This window comes from Pararge aegeria, chromosome 14, assembly GCF_905163445.1.
Source record: "Pararge aegeria chromosome 14, ilParAegt1.1, whole genome shotgun sequence".
Classification (NCBI taxonomy): Eukaryota; Metazoa; Arthropoda; class Insecta; order Lepidoptera; family Nymphalidae; genus Pararge; species Pararge aegeria.
This window is the reverse complement of record NC_053193.1, coordinates 13573084-13597228: the sequence shown is the minus strand read 5'-3', so window position 1 is coordinate 13597228 and position 24145 is coordinate 13573084. Positions and strand designations below refer to the sequence as shown.

The 24145-nt window shown below is 34.9% G+C and overlaps 1 protein-coding gene across 1 annotated transcript; it reads right to left on the bottom strand.

The window, feature by feature from the left end:
• Positions 1 to 4278: 4278 nt before the first annotated feature.
• Positions 4279 to 6887, bottom strand: LOC120629479. The gene is made up of 2 exons (XM_039898420.1): positions 6807 to 6887; positions 4279 to 4725 (listed from the first exon to the last, which is right to left on the bottom strand). Exons 1-2 carry the CDS (start codon positions 6882 to 6884, stop codon positions 4279 to 4281), a joined length of 525 nt encoding a protein of 174 aa, XP_039754354.1. The 5' UTR covers positions 6885 to 6887.
• Positions 6888 to 24145: the final 17258 nt, after the last annotated feature.

Below are 24145 nucleotides of genomic sequence, written 5' to 3'. Positions count from 1 at the left end.
GACCTAGCCACCGGAGGAGAAATAAAAATTTATGTAAAAGTAAACCAAAAACCAAATATTTCCTTGTTTTTAAATAAAGAAGAAAATAAATTTTATTGCAGACGATAGTACGTAGAACTAAGAACGTTATCTTAATATTTAAAAGTAAAAACGGCAGAAAAAAAAGTAGTAAGGTATACAATACAAAAGTAGAGCAATATTATGTAGCTGAAGAATTTGTGTTTGAATGCAGTAATTTACGAAATGGCATTTTAGGAAAATATATTTTTGCGCTAGATGGCCTGTTTATTAAGGAAGATAGAATTACTTGATTCCACCAAAATACATGAAAACAAAGACAGTACATAACATGTTAGGATGCAAAAGCGGCCTGATAACTTAAAGTGATATTTTAAAGGCGACTTATTTGTGAGGAGCGAGCAGTCAAATATACAGTCGATGATGCAAACAGTAAAGGTAAAATACAGAAAATGAACCCACAGTTAACCGCTAGCTTAACTAATAGTATACAAAAAATTACCTTCAGAGTCCATGAATATATGTAATGGAAGACAAAAGCTTTTAAAATTTTAACGTGTTAGATTTTACCATTCAAAACAATTCAAACAAATCGTATATCAAAGAATAGTATAATAATAATTTACATGGATTGTCTTGTTTACCCATAAAAACAATATTGAAACTGGTACAGTTTTAGACCTCTCACTACGGTTGCATTTAGCGCATTGTAGGTTGACTTCAACGATAATTGGAATACCTATACAAAAAAAAAAAAAGTACTTGATAACACTTTAACATCATTATTGAAAACAATCCCAATTCGGAAATTCCAATTCATAATATTAAAACAACTTGAATGAAATAGTAGTTAATGCCGTTGCTTAATTATATTAATATGTTGTTTTACAGCTTAATGTATTGTTAAGTTCTTCGGAACTTCAGGTAAAAAACAACACATCGAAAGAATGAAAAAACAAAAATGATGGAGCGATGAAACTCCCCCAAGATACTCTATCGATTTTATGATATTCGCGTTGCTAATTGAATTAGATCGAAAAGCCACTGGTCGGGCATTAAGCAAAAGATAAATTGCCTCGTTTCACGCTTCAAACCGTTAAAGCCCGAAACATACTTGTAACACTAAAGGTTTTACCAAGCAAAAAAACTTAGTATTCTTTTTAGCCCTCTAACTGTGTATAAATCCTTCCAAAATGTCAAAACATTATCATTTTATTTCATGTAATAACCCCCCGCCTGGTTAGTTATCTAGTGGCGTCTTATCAGTGTTCTTCCAGCCACATTCCTGTACTGGCTATACTCTGTGAGTTATTGGAATTGTTCTTTTGAAAATTACTGTTAACACTTCCTTTGTGAACTCGGGCTTGCTTATTTAATAATCAGCATTCATTCTTTGAACACGGCATTTCCTCGTAGATAGCTTTGAAAGTTTAGAATGTAAATGTGCTGAACTGTTAAACGTTACAGTATAGATGTGTAATGTGATTGCTAAATGATAATATAGTACTAGTACTTATTAAATATTTAAATCGGTTTAGCCATTTCCCAGGCAATAGAATGTCAGATAGATAAATAGAAAAAGAATGAATATTTTTCACTCTTTTTCTATTTAGCTATCTAACAATCGATATAAATAGTGATATACCATACAATCATCATCATATCAACCCATTACGGCCCACCACAGGGCACGGGTCTCCTCCCACAGTGAGAAGGGGTAAGACCGTAGTTCACCACGCTGGCCCAGTGCGGATTGATTGACTTCACACGCCTTTGAGAACTCTGTGGAAGCAGGTTTCCTCACGATGTTTTCCTTCACCGTTGAAGCAAGTGATATTTAAATACCTTAGATCGCATATAGCTTAGAATAGCTAGAAGTGCGTGCTGGGATCAAACTCTGCCCCTCGATAATGGAGCCGAAGTCCTAACCACTTGGCTACGTGTGTTAATATTGGGTTCTCGTTTGTGAATTGTGCCAGTTTGAGAACGATTTTAATAAAACTGGAGATATTTGCTTGCCGCTTTGTCGGTTTCATATTTATTCTTATGAAGTTTACCAATTCTGTATATTGGCTACTCAGGAATGAATCAAGCCGTGTATTGAACTCGTATATTCCTACTGTAAGCAACACCTGTACAATACAATATGAAACGTCTATTGCAGACCAAATTTGTTTTCAAAAGTAGTTTTATACAGCTTTTACCTGAATTAGCATAAGCTCTCATATTCGACCTTAACTCTCGGATTTAAGGACTTTCGATAGAACAATATAGAACCGAAAGCCTAAAATACCACCCGTCTATTATTTTAACTACTCCCAGCATGTTTAACTCAAACATTTACTTGGATAGTAAAGGGGAATTTTAGTCATAAATGTGGCAAATACTTTGATTGGAAAGCAAAAGTTCATCATACATAATGAAAACATAGTTAAACTTGCTTGCCTAATATCAATCCACCAATACCAGACAAATCTGGGAAAAGCTTTGGTTTGGGCAGATTATAGCATACCAAGTATAAATTATGAGTTATGACTGATGTTACAGAAAAATATTAGTGTAACTAAACTTATAGATTTTTAATTATACCTAGTTTTTAGTTTTATTAAAAGCCCATCCTTTATACTTAATATGCGTTGTTAGTTATTATTTAGTACGTACAATAAGACCGGAATATTTTTTAGTCTACTTAAGTTAAGTGTTATAAATTTTGATATTTTAATTTATTTTACAAGCCAACAATATTTATGTTTTAAAGAAATTTAGATTTACAAAATGCAAGGACATACTATGAAATATTATATGCTTCTTATCTAATATCCAAAAATGCAATGAGGAATAAGACTAGGTACAATGCGAAAAACCAATTAAAGTACTGTAGGGGAAAGTCAAAGACACAATCACATGGAAAGCCAGAATTTCAAATACAACTGAATGTTATTTTGAAGAGCTTTTTTAATAACTCACTACTATAGCAACATAAAAACTGATATGGGTTTTTGTTGGAGGTGCTGGAATGGTGCACACACGGGCTATAGGAGGGCCACCCCCAGAGCTTGGTTTGTTGGGCCGGTATAGTTTAGGATTTAAGTTGTCTAACATAGGATAGTGGTTTTGTATTGTTACTAACATTATATTTATTTATTTTAATATTTGTTTCGGTTTAATTATTAATTATTAGTATTTTATTAATTTTAATTATTTTTATTATTATTATTATTATTATTGTTAATTTAATTTGTGCTTCATTTTATGTTATTTTTAAAAGCTGTTAAGTGCACACTATATGGGCTATGCCTGAAATAAAATTTTATTATTATTATTATTATTATTATTATTATAAAACTCCGATTATTTTTAATACAATGAATATGTATTCCGAGTAACAAAAAGTTGCCCGTCAAAATGGGAGGCAAATAAGCGTTTTAAGGTTCAAAACCTCGTTGACGTACAAAAATACAAAATGTAAGTAAATCAGTGAGCTCGGTGTTGCCGCACGTATAGAGGATATAAAAGGTATTCTGTACGCAAATGCATTCCTGATAGTAACCCTACCCATCGTATTGGAGCTTAGAATGTTAGTTTAGTATTCATGAATATGCTGGTAGTATGTTGATGTAAAATATAGTTAATTCAATAATTTTTCGTTATTTTTGTTTAGTCTTTAAACTATTAAAACTGCTATTAATACTCTTTTTCCATGTTAAAAAAAATTATGAAAAAATAGTTGACAATAAAAATCGACTTGCAGAGCATGAAGTTAAATTAGCACCTCATCCCACAATTAGTTCTGCTATTTTAATTTTGTTATTAGCACAATAAAAAGTATCACAGTTGTTACTATACTAGTTAATCCTAATTGCTTTGCGAATTGACATCAACAGGATTACTTGGATTACAGTAGGTATGACGTATTAAATTTTAATTTATTGCAAACTATTTATCCGACCTATTACTATAATTTAAGCGACCTCTTGAGACTGAGTTTGGTGCAACATCGTGAAGAAATCTGTACGCCTAAGAGTTCTCAATAATGTCGCGTGTGAAGCCTTCCAATCTGTTTTAGGCCACAGTGAATTACGGTAAAATTTTCTCGATCTGGGAGGAGACACGTGCCTTATAGTGGGCCGATATTGGATTGATAACAATTAATCATCAGTCACAGCAATAAGAATAGGTGCTTAGATAATGCAGTGTACTTTCAGCAACATTTGTGCTATTGAAACCAAAATACCAAATCCTTTTTGGATATTTAATTATTTATTGAAGTACTAAAGTCCTCAGTATCACCGGTTTCGCAGCAATTAATCCTTTTTGTAAATCTAAAGCTCTGTCAATCTGCCATTCTCTTAACGTTTTCACTTCAGTGCCTGGCACAACATTGTTATCGACATACTTCGCTCTATACAACTCTTCTCTATATTTCTTGAGTTGTTCTTTAATGTATTCAACGGGCACTTGTGATATCGCAAGCAATCTTGGTTTATTGCTAGTGTTTTCAACGTTTTTAGCTTCATCCAGCTCGTATATTAATAATTTATCATGGGATTTTGGTTTCCTCAAAAAAACAGCGTAGTCTTCGCCGATGTGTAGGAAACCTTGTAAGTTGTGTTCAGATTTGTAACCATCCAAAAATTGAAATAGATTATGTAATCTTACTGCCTCATTATTCCCCAGCAGGAATATTAAAACAGCAAAGTAGGTCTCCTGTAATTAATGAAAATTCATTTATTTAATACATACTAAGTGCGGTAATTAATTTATTGTTTTTATCTTGCCATATCCAGCTTGTTGCAATGGACTTTGTAATGGCGTTTATAATGAAAAATCTTTAAAAATTAACCATATGGCAAATATTTATCATAAAGAGATCCGTTTCAGTTACTGGAATAATGTTGCATTCATTACAGAGCAGTGCTAAAATGTATTTGCTTCATTCCAGAAATGTGAACAAATCATTACATATACATACACGGTTCCAATACGTAGAGATTTTATAAGGGGTTTCGTATACATTATGAGATTATTATAACAAAATACGCATGCTACATTTCAAATGCACATCCAAAACATTTGTTGGTTTTATCTTCTCACATTAAGATACTACAATATGGCAATACAAAGAAACCGTATAATGTACGTTGAGAATGCAAACAAAGACCCTTTTGTTGAAGAATGTGATAATTTACAAAATCTGGAACATAGCCTCATAATTATATGTGGTTGTTTTGGTTTTAATGGCAAGTGATAAGATAAATATTTTGTTAGATATTCAACGAATAAAAGTAATTCGTTTCAAATATTTTATTATTAGATTTTAAGTATCTTTAACAGAATGCATAAGCAATTTATTGGGTGTGGTATAGCTTTCTGAGAATGACCTCCGTAGGCTGAAATGATGATGAATGGATAAGTGGCTCAAGACCTAGGACTTTGGAACTCCACTACAAATTAGCCCTTCAATGCAATCTCACCTGCTGGAAAGTGATGATGCAGTCTAAGACGGTAAAGTGAATTTAATTTGTTTGGTTAACATTGTATAACGAGTCCCACAATCTCCCTCTTTCAGAATCAGTCGTATTATATGCGAAAAAAGGTATCAAAGCGTAGCGAGGCGGTAAACGATTAATAAAATTATTTATAGCGAGGTATTCTTTCATATATCTTGCTCATCAACATATAGATGTTAATTATGGCTTTCAGATCAAATATCTTCAGTAATGCAATATCTGTTAGTGCATTAACAAATTCCAATTTCCCGCGATCCGGCATAGAAGCTCATCGTAATTTTATATCTTCCGGGAACGCTGCCAAATGATGGTACATCATGTTATACGTAATTTTGAGAATAAATCGTGTCTATTAAGTCAACGGAATTATGTTTCAAGGTCTCTAAATCTCATTATGACGCAGAAAAATTAATTTCATTCGAAGATACTACAAATACGGCTATTAAATTACTCAATACATACTTCTATCCTCAGGTACCAAAAAACTGCATTATTTGCTAAAAATCAAGTTGATCGGTTGCTTAGTTAAGGCTTTAAGAAAGGACAAACAAACACACTTATGAGTTTTTTTAGTTGCTTTGATGATTAGTTGAATGAAATTGTGTTAAAAGTTTATTGGTTTTGTACCGTCCTCTTGGGTAATTCACGTAATTCCGGCAAACAGCTTATGGGTGACATCAACTCGATATTTGAGTGAGTTTATATTAATCTGAACTATTTCTAATTTCTATTTCACTGAACCGATAGTCTTAACAATTAGAATAAGCAGATGTTTTATTTTACTATATTATTATATCAATATGTTGCTAAGAGGATCAGACAGTTGTTACAAATATGCCACAAACAAAACATAATGTTTGAAGCAGACATTTTGTGCAGACATCATATTATAACGTGGGACAGCGGCAATAAGTTGAAAAATTATGAGCTGGACCATAATTCATTAGACCATATTCGCGGTGGATAATCCCATGAAATGAAGGATGGATAATTAATAAAGCATACGTCATGAACCGAATAGTTTAATTCATTTTCTTGTTGCTTTGAATAGCTGTTTCTAAATAAAACTAAATTTTAACATTTACATAAATCTCCATTGCAAAGTGCAGTTTAAAAATACGACTGCACTTTGCAATGGATAACTAAATAAAAACTACAGATCCATTTTGGTATAAAATTAAGCATTCACCAGTTTTATATTTATTCATAATCCTACGGTAATAAAGTTTTCCAATAACCGTGTAACGGGAATCATACAAAATACGAATGCGGACGTACCCAATTCATGACGTCACAATATAATATTAACTTTTGACAAATATTATTTCGGACAACGGGGACCGTTGATCCGTGCATCAAACCACGTATGAATATTCAACACTCAACTTTACGCCGAATAAAAAATCTGCCAATAACTTTTGTTGTATTTTACGAGGCTCTAAAAATTTAATGCGTTCAACAATTTTCCGATTTTTATTGCTCCGAATGCAGCGCACGTACACGCGTTTGCTTTCGATTGTTTGCGCTCAAAGTGTTTTAATTTTGTTCCGAATGTTAAATGGACGCCTAGGCGGTCTGACGGTACCCGAAAAGTATTGAATAGTTTGATTTTGTATGACGTAGGTTACATGTTGCAGGTAGATAAATGGCGTCAAATATCTTTGTGATAGTACGCAACAGTTTCCTACAGGTAGTTACAGTTTTTTGATAGTGATGTAGTATAAAGATCCTTGTTGCAAAAAGATGGCATGCATTCCTTATGCGGAGGTTACAAATGTACCTCATTTATCTTGTTTAAAGCTTCGGTTCATTCTCACTTTCACAGTCAGAGTTCTGAGTGGAATGTTTGAAAGAACTTTTTAGTAATTCCCCGAAAAAAATCAGGAACAGACAAGGAGAAACAGAAAATGTGAGAAAAGAAAACCACTCATTGAACTTACTGCTTTAAAACGAGGACAATTAGTTCCATTTTACTTTGACGGTAAAGTAAATGGGTAATCGAAAACGGCATTGCGTTTGCGAGCGTACAAATCTCATACTCTTAGTAAAGTACATTAATTGGATTCACGATGCCTCTATAAATGGCCTAATAATTTAACGATTAAAATTCCGATCCGTTTAGAATCCCAATTATTCACTATCAAGCCGATCATTGGGTTTGTATGCGGTCTAAATCAAAGCTTTGCTAAAAGCAAATCCATAATGCATTCACCTCTTCTCCTGCTATTATCATGTTAGTAAATTTTGTATGGACCATTGTACATTGAGGCGCACCTTTGCTAATGCGCAAATCCAAAGCTGTCCATTAGAATGCGTAATATGCCGAGACTCGGATTTCACGCGTTCGAAGGCAAATGATACCTATATTATAGTTCGGTCTCCTTTGCACGGAGACGGAATTCGATCCCGGCACGCAACTTTAACTTTTCGGAGCTATGTGCGCTTTAATTGAAGGTTCAGGAAACCATCGTGAGAAAACCTGATTGTGAGTTCTGAAAGGTGTGTGAAGTTTACCAATCTGCACTAGGCCATAGTGGACTACGGCCTAAACTCTACTTATTCTGGGAGGAAACTCGTGTCCTGTATTGGGCTCAATAGCACCGAATGACAAACTGGCGTGACGATCTACGTTTGAATCCAATATTGATACTTCGAACCCATTTATGGCGCGCCATCATTATTCAAATATCACGACCAAGTTGGCCTGTGCTCTCTATGCTTTACGCTAAATATTATATAATGCACATTTACAAAATGCTTCGACTTTGAAACTATTTGTAACGCTAAATATTGGCTCCAGACTGTGTTAATTACAGAAGGCATTTTAGTCCGTACATAATATGTAATAAAGTTTATATTTCCACGTACCCATAAATCGGTATTTTGAGTCTACATACTCCAGCTTGTTCCTGCAGGGCGATTAAGCTTCGGTAATGTAATAAATTACTTTCGCTATTGTAATTAATAACATGGCTATTAATATTTTTACTCATTAGAGCGACTGTATGAAGCCAAATGGGTTTTTAAGGCATGGATAGACGGTATAATAATTCTTCATAGGTAATTATAATTAAAAATTGAGGGTAATTTGTATCTCTAACCTAACATGTCCGAAGGGTATCGGGACGGTCTACACAGAAGACAAGATTTATACGAATACAGTTCTATTGCTTTACTTGATAAGTTGAAACTATAAAACAGGACAAAGGTGTAGAATAATAAGTAACCAGATCCTGTGTGATTACTCAAGAATATCTTTTGTTTTCTTTGATTTTTCTATGTATGAAAAATTAAAATATGATAAAAGTATCGAATTCATTAATAATACTACTTATCAGATCGTTATTTATGTTGATGTTAATGTATTCCATAGGTTTTAACTTAGTTCACATTAGTATAATATTTTACAAAGAAGTTTGAACAGTCACATACTCATATTTGACGGCCAATTGGCGGAGTGAGCAGCGACCCTGCTTTCTGAGTCCAAGGCCGTGGGTTCGATTCCCACAACTGGATAATATTTGTGTGATGAACATATGAATGTTTTTCAGTGTCTGGGTGTTTATCTATATATTATAAGTATTTATGTATATTATTCATAAAAATTATTCATCAGTTATCTTAGTACCCATAACACAAGCTACGCTTACTTTGGGACTAGATGGCGATGTGTGTATTGTCGTAGTATATTTATTTATTTATATTTCTATTTTTAATAAAGTGAGTAACAATTATATTATAGTAGCATTTTTGTAAGAGTAGTTGAGTTTGTAAGAGTGTATATCATGTACTAGACTACATAAAATAAGTAATTCATTTAAAGGAAATTGTATACAATTTTACAATAAACTACCAGATCTTGGAGATTTCTCTGAAAGAGTTCAAAGTTTGTATTAAACGTAAGCTTATAGAAAAGTCCTATTATATTATTAAGGACTACGACAACGATAAAAATGCTTTGGTGTTAATTTTTGCTCTAACCAGGTTGGTTCTTTAATAGTTTTAAATGACAATGTGAGATGGTGAAAACAAAAAAAAACAACAACCGGCGAAGTTTGTTGTGGGCTTCTTCTTAGACCAGGGCGCGTTTGGAACCCTTGTAGCTTTAGTTTGAGGTTGACGAATTTAGTTATCGCCATCAACTCACTTCTATGTCATATTTTACATGTATAGTACACATCAAAAGTGCCACCTATGTGCCTATTTGAATAAAGAAATATTTGACTTTGACTTTGACATACCTAATACTGTTTTAGATACTGGATAAGATTATCATGTGATCCAATGCTTCAGAAATAATTTATAGCCCGCTTGTACATGTTGCTATGAACAATAAATACATTTAATAAAATAAAAACTATTTGAATTGTATGTAATTAACTGAAATGCTGCGCTTATTTGGAAAATCATATGCATTTTTTTTATCTAATATATATAAAGTCCCATTTACTGACAGCAACTATTTTTTTTATATATAAAATAGTATCCTACGTCAACCGCCAGGGTGCAAACTGTACAAGTGGTGGGAGAGCTAAACATAAGTAACAAACAAGCAAATAAACAAACTTACTTTTGCATTTGTAATATAAATAGTGATTTATTTTGTGGGAGGGAGATAACTACGTCGTTTTGTCAACATCATATTAATTCTACGGAGGGCGCGAATGCGCCCATGTTCTAAAAAGCAGTCCACAACAAACTTAACCTTATTCCTTGTAATTTACGATTACAACTGCAGCTTATAAAACTCGCTCTCAAAATATATCTTGAAAACAGAAAAAAATACATAATCCAACATAATTCTTGTGTGCACTGTCCTTAACGTTCGGGCGCTGTGAAAATAAGGGTCGACATCGCGCGCCGCAAAATTTATAGGTACCTCGCGTTAAACAAAAAAGGTACAGTATCTTTAAAATGTGGCCCTTTTTGGGGAATCAGGGTGAATTTTACTGTAATTACCCTAACGTGATTTTGTCGCCTGAAGAATTGCAATTCCCTAACTTGCCTTAATATGCATAGTGTTTATAATTAACTTCTAATGTTTTTTTTTTATCCTTCGAAATTTTAATCACTAGTAGTAGTTAAAATAAGTCGGAAAAAGTTATTTTTCCGGGGTAAATATTAAAATATTGTATTATAGAATATGTAAAAGTATTTAACAGCCGGTTTGCGCAGTGGGTAGTGACCCTGCTTCCTGAGCTCGAGTCCGTGGGCCCGATTCCCAAAACTGGAAAATTTTTGTAATCCATGTTCATCACACATGGATGTTTTTAAGTATTTGGGTGTTTATCTGTATATTATAAGTATCTATGTGTATTGTATTTATAAAAATATTCATCAGCTATTTCAGCACCTACAACATAAGCTACGCTTACTTTGAGGGTAGATGGCGATGTGTCGTAGTATATATTTTTCATTTATTTATTTTATTTATTTATCCCTACTCCAGGATATATGCTGTCCCTAGGCAAAAATAATCGGCAGATTCGGTAAAGCTGTGCAGCCGTGCATAAGTGATGTAAAACGGTGATAGCTTAGTGCGTAAGACTTGGGCATCACTTTCCGTGACAACAAATTCAATCCCCCAGCACGTACCTCTTACTGTTCGGAGTTATGTGCGTTCTATATCTCTTAAATTATACTTGATTTAACGGTGAAGGGAAACTTCATGATGAAAATTAGAGTATTCCATATTCTCTGGTCTAGTCTAGTGGGAGGCTTTGGCCGTGGCTAGTTACCCTATCGACCAAGACGAGCCACTAAGCGATTTAGTGTTCCGGTGCGATGTCGCGAAAACTAGGTTAGCCCGCACTTGACCAGCGAAGCGGGCTACTTCCTAAAACCTCGTCATTGTGGGAGAAGACATGTGCCTTATTAAATGTGCCAAATGACTCCTTTTAAAGGACACAGGTTAGCCCGCAACCATTTTGGACTGTATTCTCACTTACCGCTTGTCGAAATAGCAGTCATGGGCTATTTTGTAGTGAAATAAAAAAAATCGCCCACCATGCGGTATAAACGCTAGTTGGCGGGTTACCAGGCATATGAATTTCGTTGCAGGCTTAATTGTTGTTGTGAACAAAAACATTTATAATCATCATCATCACACCAACCCATTACCGGCCCACTACAGAGCACGGGTTGAATGAAAAGGGGTTAAGCCCGTAGTCAACCACGCTGGCCCAGTGTGGATTGGTGGACTCCACATACCTTGGAGAACTTTATGTAGCAACTCTCAAGCATTCAGTTTCCTCACAGTGTTATCTTTCACCGTTCAAGCAAGTGATATTTAAATTACTTAAAACACACATAGCTTAGAAAAGTTAGAGGTGCTTGCTGGGATTCGAACTCGGCCACCGGAAGTGAAGTCGAGCTCCTAACCAATGCGCTATCACCGCATGAATCAATTAAAACGCACCCAAAACTATTCTTCCTATTAAAGTCATATCAAACTTAATTAGCTTCCAGTGTCTCTATAATTATTGTGCAAGCAATTTCGGTTGATAGTCCAAAATATATCCCAATTCACTCATAATTTACCAATTAGTTTAATTATAATATGCATCCGCTTTATTTCAATCAGCTGATTAAAATGTCCAGTGACCGATTAATAAACTTTGGTGTAATCAAACCCGCAAACCCGCAGCGTGGTTACGTATCTCGCGTCAGGCTTGCGACGTAAATCTCGAGATCACTTCTCGCAACCGTCAGTTTTCCACACAGTTGTAACATACAAAAGTGACGTATGCCAGCAGTGATCGCGAGTATTACGCCAGTCGCAAGCCTGTGTCGAGATACGTAAGTTCTGCCGTATAGTGCCGCCTGGAGGGTCTTAGCCACCAGATCCTTCTTTATTTTTTTTATTTTATTTACACTTTTATTGTACACCGAAGAAGAAAAGTAGTTACAGAGATATAAATACATATCAAGAGAGTACAATTTTGTGGCCTTATCGCTACATAGCGATCCTTCTTCTGTATGAGTGAGGCATAAGTATTGTGCCCAGAAACTTATTGATCATAGCCTCGTGGTTAGGACCTCAGCTTCACTTTCAGGGGGCCGAGTTCAAATCCCAGGATCTCTAGCTTTTCTAAGTTGCGAGCGTTTTAAGCAACGAAAATATCACTTGCTTCAGTGGTGCAGGAAAATATCGTGAGGAAACCTGCATGCCTGAGAGTTCTCTATGATGTTCTCAAAGGCATGTGGAGTCCATCAATCCGAACTAAACCGAAACTTTGTTATTTACTACATTATCTTAATGTTATATAAGAATTTTGTAGGTTATTATTAATTAGACGAACATGAAGCGGTGATCGCCCAGTGGAGAGGACTTCGACTTCACTTTGGGGGGGCGAGCTCGAATCCCAGCACGCACCTGTAATATTTTTAAGTTATGTGCGTTTTAAGCAATTAAAATATCACCTGCTTCAGCCTGCAAACATCGTGAGGAAACCTGCATCCCTGAGAGTTCTCCATAATGTTCTCAAAAGTGTGTGAAGTCTGCCAGTCTGCACTGGGCCAGTGTGGTGGACTACGGCCTAAAACCTTGTCAGTGTGAGAGGAGACCTGTGCCTTGTAAAGTGGACCGGTAATGGGTTGATAGGATGAAGTGTCCACGTTTACGGTCAGCAAAGTCCTTTCACCTTTAACACATTTATAAGTTTTAATCATTTTGCTTATAATATAATCAGTGTGGTATGCTTAATGTAAAAAAATTGTAAACCAGGCTGGATTAAAAAATATATATTTATAGTATGTTTCCGCGTCTTAGGTCAGCCAAATCCTTTCACAAAAACCTGCCTCAAAGAGATTACTTTAGGAAAAAGACAGCTTTAGCATAATTACAAAGTTTTAATCCTCTTCGCTTATAAAATTTACCTGTAATCTGTATGAGCTATAAAGTATTCTAAATAGAATAAATAAGTAACATTGTGGCTGTAATCTAGCCAGATGGTAAATATAAATGTAGTTAGCAGATTTTTTTTATTAGAGGAAATATTTAGTTACTGTCTGAAGTGACTCTCATCACTAAGGAACGCTTATTATTTGTTTTTTTTTTGTCTGCTTCGTTTTATAAAGAGTTACGTTCCGTTAGTTCCAAACAAAGATGGCGACGCTTTCAAATTCGTTGGCGATTCCAAGAAAATAAGACAATTTATCAGTATAAAAGTAACCTAATTACGCGCACCTCTTCAGTGTGCTACTCAGTACTTTATTATATTAAAAAGATATCGAATAAGAAAATAGAAAAAATAGGTTCGATGTCCAAGATACATGTTTCAGTATTTAGCAGATTAGGCTACTCATTGTCTATCGGTAAGTTGGTCACTATATTATATTATTGGAAAAGATACATTTCTATAAGATTTTAAGTAATTGTTTAAATTGGCTACGACGATATTGACCAAAGAATAAGCGTCACTTTAATATTATTTTATTAAAATAGCATTATACCATAAAAACAAATGGCTCTAGTTTATGGCGTGCTCATAGAATATGCATGAGCTGTCCACTTTAAAAATTCTAACACACAGAGTATAAAAGCTTTTATGCATATATGCATGCATTTGACATTATGTACTAAATGTTGTGGGTGAAAATAGTCCTTGAATTTTGAATTTTATCATGAATTATTTACGCACAATTATAAAATTAGTCGAGTATACCTACTCATTGACTAAACCTCATTTTGTGAAATCGTCGCGATGTTGTGAATTAATTTTTGTCGATAAAATTTTAATTACATTGAAATATTTCGATCAGATAATCAAACATTATATCCTATTACGTAAGGAGATAAGTATTTTTTTGTGAATTTGTATCATGTTGTGTATGAATTGTTTCTATGACAGAAACCAATAAATTTGCCATACTCCCATGTTAATCTCAGATTCATCATTATATCAATCCATTACCGGCCAACTACAGGGCACGGGTCTCCTCCCACAATGAGAAGGGGTTAAGGCCGTAGTCCACCACGCTGGCCCAGTGCAGACTGGCAGACTTCACACACTTTTGAGAACATTATGGAGAACTCTCAGGTATGCAGGTTTCCTCACGATGTTTGCAGGCTGAAGCAGGTGACGTTTTAATTGCTTAAAACGCACATAACTTAAAAATATTACAGGTGCGTGCTGGGATTCGAGCTCGCCCCCCCCCCAAAGTGAAGTCGAAGTCCTCTCCACTGGGCGATCACCGCTGCATGTTCGTCTAATTAATAATAATCGCTACACAATTCTTATATAACATTAAGATAATGTAGTAAATAACAAAGTTTCGGAAAGTTACGTACAAAAAGCAAAATAATGTAATAGAATAGATATTTACATACGTATGTATATTTATCTACTTACATATCTGACGGCCGACCGGCGCAGTGGGCAGCGACCCTGCTTTCTGAGTCCAAGGCCGTGGGTTCGATTCCCACAACTGGAAAATGTTTGTGTGATGAACATGAGTGTTTTTCAGTGTCTGGGTGTTTATCTGTATATTATAAGTATTTATGTATATTATTCATAAAATATATAGGCTAGATGGCGATTTGTGTATTGTCGTAGTATATTTATTTATTGTTTTATTTATTTTATCTACATACGTTATTAAAAGTGTGCTATTAAAAACAGAACTAACCAAGTGATAAAGTGATAATTTGCAGGTTTCAAAGGGAATCTAGAATTTTCTAAAGACCGTCCTGCCCGAAGATGTACCTGCAGTAAGTTATATACTATAAAGCTACAGCTAGCACAAGCTCATTATAATATGAGCTCATTTGGAACTCACTTAGGCGAGGGGTAACTTTAACAAAAGAAGTTAATATAACTCCCATTTGTAACTGTAGTGTTAAAGTAATGCTGTGCACAGATATGATTTATAACAAAGCGGGGGTCGTTATTTTTGCACGATGCTCTTAAAGCTTGTTATTTTCATAATAATTGAGATTCATGGAATAATGCGTGTCATTGACATAGTACAGGGAATTTATCTTTAAAAATATATTTTATAAAACAAATTGTAAACATCAATTTTTCACTTCTCGTGCAATGCAGTATAAATACTGTATATTGTCGATGATGCTACATAAAAATATATATAAATGATTTTCCAACTCCAATCTTCTCTCATCATCATCATCATCGTAAGTGCGTAATTTATAGTAGATCAAAATAATAAAAAAAAAAAAAAAAAAATATAGACCTTTAGTATTGTATAGTAAAATGAAAACCTCTTAGGAAAAGGAGCTCGAAAAAACCAAAGCAATTACTAGATATATTTATTTTTTAAAAACTAACTTCAGGATCCTAGATTCTTTTAAACTTTTAAAGTAAGCTCGTGCATATACGCTTACTTTGGGGCTAGGTGGCGATGTGTGTACTGTCGTAGGATATTTATTATTTATTTATTTATTTATTATATTCAATATTGTATAACAATCTGATTGCAGCTTTAACAAGTATTGTATAGTGAAGTGGCTCGTGTATACTCAGCTTAACTTTTGCGATGTAGGTGAAGTGTTCTATGTTGTGTGAGAATATGCACACGCAGGTTATATCGCGATCCTCTGCTCTTTGTAGGGGCACCCTTTGCTTGTATGTAATGATTTATAAATATTATGAGTCACTATAAACGACCTGGGGTAGACTAGACTAGCCTAGCGGGAAAGCTAGTACCAGTCAGCTTCTCAAATCGCCAACCTCACCTGCCCTGCCTGCCAGTGCACCCTGCTGACTTACTTACGAAACTCTGGTGGTCAACCAATGGCTTATCAGCTGGTCCAAAAGACGAGAGGTAAAGACTGCTAAGTGTGAGGTTCTCTATCTACGTTTACTTATTACATTACGTATAAGATAACTCCGATTTATGCGGTATCGTAAACCGCCATCTAGTGACAGTACAGTTTTCCAATAGTTTAACTAGATGGTGCTACTTTTTTACCATGTAAATTGTAGTAAATATTCACGTGATCGAGTAAGTAAACGTAGGTAGAAAATTTCATACTTGACACTCAGCACTACGATCACCAACACGAATACCAAGCTTGTTGATTATTAGCATAAATTTGATGGTCAGAAGTAAAGAATAATCAAACAAGCGGCCCTGGACCATGTATTTTGGAACTCCCTTCAGAAGACCGATCGAGACCCGTCCAGCCATGTCGTTTAAGGTGGTGGTGATGATTTTTTTATTCCACTACAAGTTGGCCTTTGACTTTATAAGAGTATCTACCATTAGTATATTAGTTAAATATATATTTTTAGTTATATTTTTGTATATCGAAGCAAGCAATTATGTGAATTAATAAACAATTTCATTCTTTCTTTACTTTCCAGTGCAAGCTTTTATCGCACGCAATGGAAGAATCGTTTTCAAGTATCGAAATACTTGAACGTCCGAGTCAAATGGACTTTATTCGTATCGTATCAAAGCCTACAATTCTTAGCTCGGGCCTTTGACAGATCGTTTGTAAAATAAAATTCTTTTCAATTTTAGAACCCACTCAGGGGTAGGTACATCTTAGCCAGTTGGCTTAAAAGAATTCCACCGAACTAGACCAGACCTGAGTTGAATTAAAAAACATTCATTCCAAATTAAAATACAGCTTGAAATCATTTTGAGAACTAACGACATACAATCCAAAACAAAAAAAAAACCGCATGCTGTTTAGAAATATCAATCCAATAACAATCACAGATTTCCCATTTTTGTCAATTCAAATATTTTTATTATTTCTAGTATTATTTTTAGTTAACAAGTGAATTTCGTGCCGAAAGTGCCTAAAGGCAGATAGAGTTTTTAGGTTTTATTTGCAAAAATTCATATCGGAGTCAGGTCTCATAAAATGGTTTCATAAAAGGTCTATTCACCAATAAATGGTACTGAATGGCTACGCAATTTGAAAGTAATTGTTTTGAATATTGATCTAAAGAGCTTTTATATAACTGGGTTTTTAACAGTATAGCAATTAAATAAACTGCCTCATTTATGTTTTACTTAAATATCACTTGTTTTTATGGTGAAAGATAGAAAACATCGTTAAGCCTGTATGTCTGAGAGTTCTCCATATAGTTTAAAAATAGCGCGTGAAAAGTTTACCAATCCGCAATTCGTAAGCGTCATCACGCTGTTTGAATTGAGACCGTAGTCCATCGACAACCTTTCGCATCCAGAGTTAAAAGGTCTTAACTATAGTAAACTTGTATATGATATGTTGGTCAAGATGCCAATATTTTATATTATATGTTAGCGACGCAGATACCCTTTACAGTGAGAGAATAAAAATTAATAATTAGCTTCGGTGACGGCGCTCTCTGAGGCAAAGCCGTCGCCACCGGTTATAACCATTTCATGTAAAACCAATCGACCTAGCAAACTGCATTAGGACAGTGTAGATTTTAAGCTTTTATCCCCGCTAATCGAGAGGACTTTGCCCTGCACTGAAACATTAATAAACATAGAATGAGAAGGGCATTCAATTGCTAATGCTGGCTTTTTATTTATACTATCCTAGATATCTGAGGAAAAGTCGCGCAGCTAAAGTTGTATTAGGTGGGACACACAGCTCAGAGAACAATTTACGTTGGAGTCCCAAGGTGCTAGGATGGCGACCTAGCATGGGTAAACGCAGGAGGTGGAATGATGACATAAAGCGAGGGGAGGCACTAGACCCAAATGCCATGATGATGATGATGGTGAGATATGGGCGAAAGAGCTTTACTATGTATTCCCATAAGAGCTAACTGTAGGTCTGAACAACGTAATCGAAAGGTCTAACGAGTAGCAGTTATGTCTACGTCGAGCCCTAGGGCGTACGTTTAAAGGCAATCGTATTAAATATCAGGAGCTTTAGAGACGCCGTTTATTGGATATATTAATTTATAATCAAATTAATTAACCTTAAACATTTAATGTAGATTCACAAAATTAATAAGTATAGCAAAAGGCAGCTCTTCTTATAGGTATTTTTTGCCGACTTTCCTAGCACAATAGTGAGCGGTGTGGTCTTTTAAGTGGGTGATTTCGGTTTCAATCCCTGAGCTAAGCTACGAGCTTGTATTTGGGTAATTTTTACAATTTTAGAATTACAATTTTAGGTACTTTTCTGGTGGGACATTCCAAATGTGGTTAGTTACCACCCTATCTGAGATCGTCATGCCAAACACACATTTTATAAAATTTAAATTATTTTATTTTTCTTTTGCCAATCAATAGTTAACAAATTGGTTGACTTAAAACTAATAACAGGTTTCCACAGATAAGTTTTATACAAACAAGGTTACCTGATAGAACCCAGCAAAAATGCAGCAAACTATAACTAAATATTAAGTTTACCTAGCATGCAACAGTTTATCCACTAAGTTGCGACGTACACTATTCATATTACCAAAAAATAAGTCAATTTCGGGGTCATTGTAAACAGATTTAAGAAGGCAAGAGACACGGGTTACAAAATAATATATTAAGTTTTATTCGATTGGGTTTCAAATTAATTAAAAGCTGAATGTAATAACTACTACGATAAAATGTTTCAAAAGAGTTTGTATATTATGTCAAGATATAAAAAAATTATAAACGGTGCTCTTTATTTTACAATTATGCTATATGTGTCAATTCCTAAATTAGTAAATTAATATTTTGACGAATAAAGTTTTAGTAAGTGTTAAATAACGATAGCAAAAAAATTTTGATTGGAATAGCGCTATTCCATTGTTTAGGAAAGAGTTTTCATAACACGAAAAATCTGATACGCATTTGAATTATTTACAGTTAACAAACGCAACGTGAATGGTTTTCAATTTGCAACGAAAACCTATGAAAATATTACGTCCAACTTTTCACAAACCCTACTGTTGGACCCTGGGAACAATGTATTATAATATTCATTGTTCTTAGAATGCAACTTCGGGGTGAATTGTTATTTGTGCACTAAATTTAAATTAATTTAATTTGAGTAACTGTTCGATGCCCATTAAAAAATACCTTTTACATTATGTTCGCTATTATATTAGCAAGGAAGGAATGTTTTACTTGGCACAGACCTAAATATAATATGTTTATTTTTTGTTTTATACCGGTTTGATTTGCTTTTTAGTTCACTTGTTTATTGTTTTTAGCGTAGATGTTACAATATGTAGGTACATTTGCCTTTTAATAATAATAAAATCTCTTTATTGCTTTCATCATTGCTAGAAACAGAGTGGACTCAATAAATAAATCACATTTAATGTTATGAATATAATAAACTGTAAAGTTATTTAAAACACCCAGGTCATCTGTATTTCATCTTATATACTAAGAAAAATAAAATCAAATTGATATTTGTCTAAAACAGCCTCTAAATAAAATATTTATTAAATAAGTTAATGATCGCCAGAGAAGTTAAATTACCAAACAAGCTTTATGTCAATGAAAATGATCACGTAATGCAGATTAAATGCTCCAGTGACAACATACAGTTAAACCACGATCCAATTGCAGGGCACAAAGAAGTATCCTTAATTAAACAATGAAGTGGGACATCATTCCCCGAAATAAAGCCATTACATGATTGTGTGAACAGAATTCATATCCGGTTGTTATGTACGGATAAAAAGCGTTTTAATTTCCACCCAGCATTTAAGAGTTTCCGGTGTTGTTTAAAGCTCGGTGCTCATACGCAAACTGTAAATGGAACTTCTTCTTTTTCTAAGTAGCAAAAGTAAAGTCTTACCCAATTTCATCATCACCTAAAACACTAATTAATCAAAAAATTACTGCAATTTCACCCTCTAACAAGAACTCACAGCTTGTTGTGGATTAAAAAAAGTAAACGATTTTTTATTTCGCTACAAGTTAGACCCTATAATCTCAACTATTTGTAAGTGATGATGCAGTCTAAGATGTCAGCGAGCTAGCCTATTAGGTGTATACCAGTTAGATGTCGAACCCATATCCCATTAGGGATTTGTTCGCTATATCTAACATGTCGCTTATTCGCTTGCGGTGGTTCAGTCGGCGTCTGTAGGATGCTTCACGCCACGTCCAGCCACTTGTGGTGATGTAGACGGGCTTCATTCACATCCATAAGTTGGTTTGTCCACATGCCTGAACACGTGATCGAAATATATCTCATATCAACCCTTTACCTATAGGGCACGGGTCACCTTTCACAATAAGAAGGGTTAAAGGCCGTAATTCACCACACTGACCCAAAGCGGATTTGATTAAATGCTTAGTGCACGTAAATCCGAAAGTATGAGGTTCCTCTCAGAGGAACACGGCCCCAAAGAAGGGAGGCGGTAGTGAAGATAGTTAATAGCAGCAACAGCTTAGAAGATAACCAGGTTATCGCTGTTTTATACAATTTTCACCTCTTTTTTTGTCAATTAAACATATATGCGTCGTACATGAGTACGTCGCTTAATGCGCGAGCCCGTTTATTTGATCCCCGGTAATACGTTAATAAATTGGTAATCAATCGATGCTAATACGGAAATGGAAAATACGACACGCCATTATAATATTGATAGTAATAAAAGATCGCGACTTCTAATGCATAAATCTATACTTTGCAGGCTGTTACCAGCTACTTCTGCGTTTTATTCATTTTTGTTTTTATATCCCGCGGAAACTGTTAGTTTTTAAAAAAAATATTAAAAATACATAAATTCAAAAATTCTTTATTCGTGTAGGCCTATCACAGGCACTTATGAAGCGTTCATACATTTATGATTATTGTAAGGGGATGGTGATAACTTCGTTCATCAACTTAAACTTAAAGCTTTAAACGCGCCCTGGTCTAAGAAGAGCCCGCAACAAAGCTGGGTGATTTTTTTTTATCACCATCACACTCACAGTAAATATGGCTATGAAGAAAAAGAAATTCTTAATATTATAATCGGATATTTCTGTAAGCTTACGATCTCCTAAGATCTCTAAGATTACATTCGATAATTTGTTATAAATTAATGTACAATTTCCTTTGAATGAACTAGCAATTTTATGTAGTAAACTGCGCAACGAGTTTGTTTTTGCTGCTAATATTTATATAGGTACAGTCCATTTTCTTTTTAAATTTCGTTATATTTTTATGGACATAAATTAAATATACCTACTCGTATATACCAGTATATCTGACTACTGAGCTACAGAATGCAAGCTATCTCTGCAAAAGTTTGATCGGTGTATAGGAATCGAAAGTATTTTTTAATCGACCTTGAACGTTACTGAGTGGTTTTATGGGATAAATTTGGGGTTTTTTTATCAAAGAATTCTCACTACCAGCCCAAAGTCCAGGTAAAGTCCCTGTTTTAGTGCTGGTTCAGTTCTCTTTTACAATAGGAGAGAGGCAAACAGAGCTAATCTGAAAAACCCGAAACTGGAGCTCCACTCAGCTCCAATTTGGGTTTGCGGGCTTAATAACGATTACTATTAAGCGTTGGTGAAATAATGCCTAAGTCTAAGCGTAAACCCACCTTCACATGAGAGAAGTGTCCTCAGCAGTGGGACTTCAACAGGCTAACAATACCGAGGTTACTGTGCTCTTTGAGGTGCTTATTATCACCGGTCCACTACAGGGCACGGCAGGGTGATAACGTATCTCGCGACAGCAATGCGACAGGAGTAAATCTTGCAATCACTGCTGTCAAACGTCACTTTTCCATACAAAAAGTATACTACGACTTATGAGGCCCATAGTTAGCTACTAACTATGGACCTCATAAGAAGGCTCAGAGTCACTCAGCGGGGGATGGAGAGAGCTATGCTAGGAGTATCTCTACGTGATCAAATCAGAAAAGAGGAGATCCGTAGAAGAACTAGAGTTACCGACATAGCTCAGCGAGTCGCGAAGCTGAAGTGGCAATGGGCAGGATTACGAAAATACGTAATCACCCTGCGGGTCTCCTGTCAGAATATTGAGGACGAAGTGCACCATGCTGGCCAAGTGCGGATTTTTCTTCTGCAAACTCTGGTGGTAAGTGATGATGCAGTCTAAGATGGGTAGTGAGCTAACCTGTAAGGGAGTTTGGTATTCATACCCTTAATCGGTTTCTACGCGACATAGCACCACTAAATCGCTTAGCGGCATGTCGTTGTCGGTAGAATGGTAACTAGCTACGACCAAAGCCTCCTATAGAATTTATAATTTCAGAATTTTCTCTGTAGTCTGCTACAGAGAAAATCCTGAAATTATAAATTCCCAAATGGCCCCTGCCGGGAATCAAAACCCGAGACCTTCTACTTAAATTCCCAGCGCTCATCATTGCGCCAGGGAGGTCTTCAAAATTGGTGGATTTGTGGACTTCAGGTCTTTAAGAACATTTTGGAGAACTCTCATGCATAGTTTTCTCACGATGTTTTCCTTCACCGTTAAAGCAAGTCATATTTAGTTCTTATAACGCATAACTCGTAAACCAGTGTAAGATAATAGTTAGTAAAGCGTACTTGGAACGTAGAACGTAGTGTTTTGAACTTTTAATCACTTTACTCATTAGTTATTGATAGTAACTAAACTAATAGTAACCTAGCTTTTGCGGAGCACGTAGATGGAAACCGTAGATTTGATCGTTCTGGAATTTTCTGTTTAAATTTGTGGTTCCCCCGTACTAACCTAGTGAAAACGTTGTAAGGAGAAAACTTATATATCGAAAGCGTATACCTTTTATTAAAGGATAAAGTTTTGATCTCTTAACTATATGTAAGGCGGTGATATCCAAGTGGTTTTAGACTTTGGTTCCACTTTAAGGGGGCCCGAATTCGCATCCCAGCACGCACTTTGAACTTTTCTAAGTTATTTGCGTTTTATTTATTACTAGCTGACCCGGGCGACTTCGTCTGCACCTAGAAAAAACCTAGAAACTAATTGCAGCGCTACCTACCAAGTGGACCTGTTTTATTTCCAAACTATGCTTTTCGCGGCCGTACGTGTTATTCTATACCAGTCGCAACTTCTAAGCGATAGGTTCAATTTGAATATTTTAAAACTGAATTTGCAGGTATATAATCAAACTTAATATTTATATTACTTTATTTATTTCACATTTATAATATTAGTATTTAGTAGGATGATACGCATGCATTCGATTTTTATATCACATAAAACCATGAAGGCCGTTCGATTCCCACAACTGGAAAATGTTTGTGTGAGTATCATTACTGTTATTCAGTGCCTGGGTGTTAATATGTATATTATAAGTATTTATGTATATTATTCATTAAACACAAACACAAGCTTCGCTTACTTTGGGACTATATGGCGATGTGTGTATTGTCATAGTATGTATATATTATATATTAAAGATAGTGGGAAACAGTTGTTGGGAACACAAAACGTGTTCTTGCGGCGGTTAGAATTTAATTCAAAGCTATAAACTTGGGGCACAACACTAGCATTAACCGAAGTTTTTTTATTATTCAATTCTGTAGGTGAGTATTTCATATTATTTTAAATTAAAAGGTATTTATTCCCAAAAAATATTGTTATAATGCACTGTTAATAAAGCTCTGATATGAAACTTGAATATGCAGTCGCAATTAGCTTGATTAAAATAATTTGTATTGAAATACGGAAATATTTTACACGTGAAATAAAATGTAAACAACTGAATTTATTTTACAGCTATTCGGTTCCAACTGATATGTGC

Bases quoted from the DNA above. Each gene is read 5' to 3' on its own strand.
- LOC120629479 (XM_039898420.1), bottom strand. From the start codon at position 6,884: ATGCACGGATCAACGGTCCCCGTTGTCCGAAATAATATTTGTCAAAAG. The intron at 4,726-6,806 runs GTACGTCCGCAT...CATTAATTACAG, and splicing joins ATTGTGACGTCATGAATTGG to GAGACCTACTTTGCTGTTTT.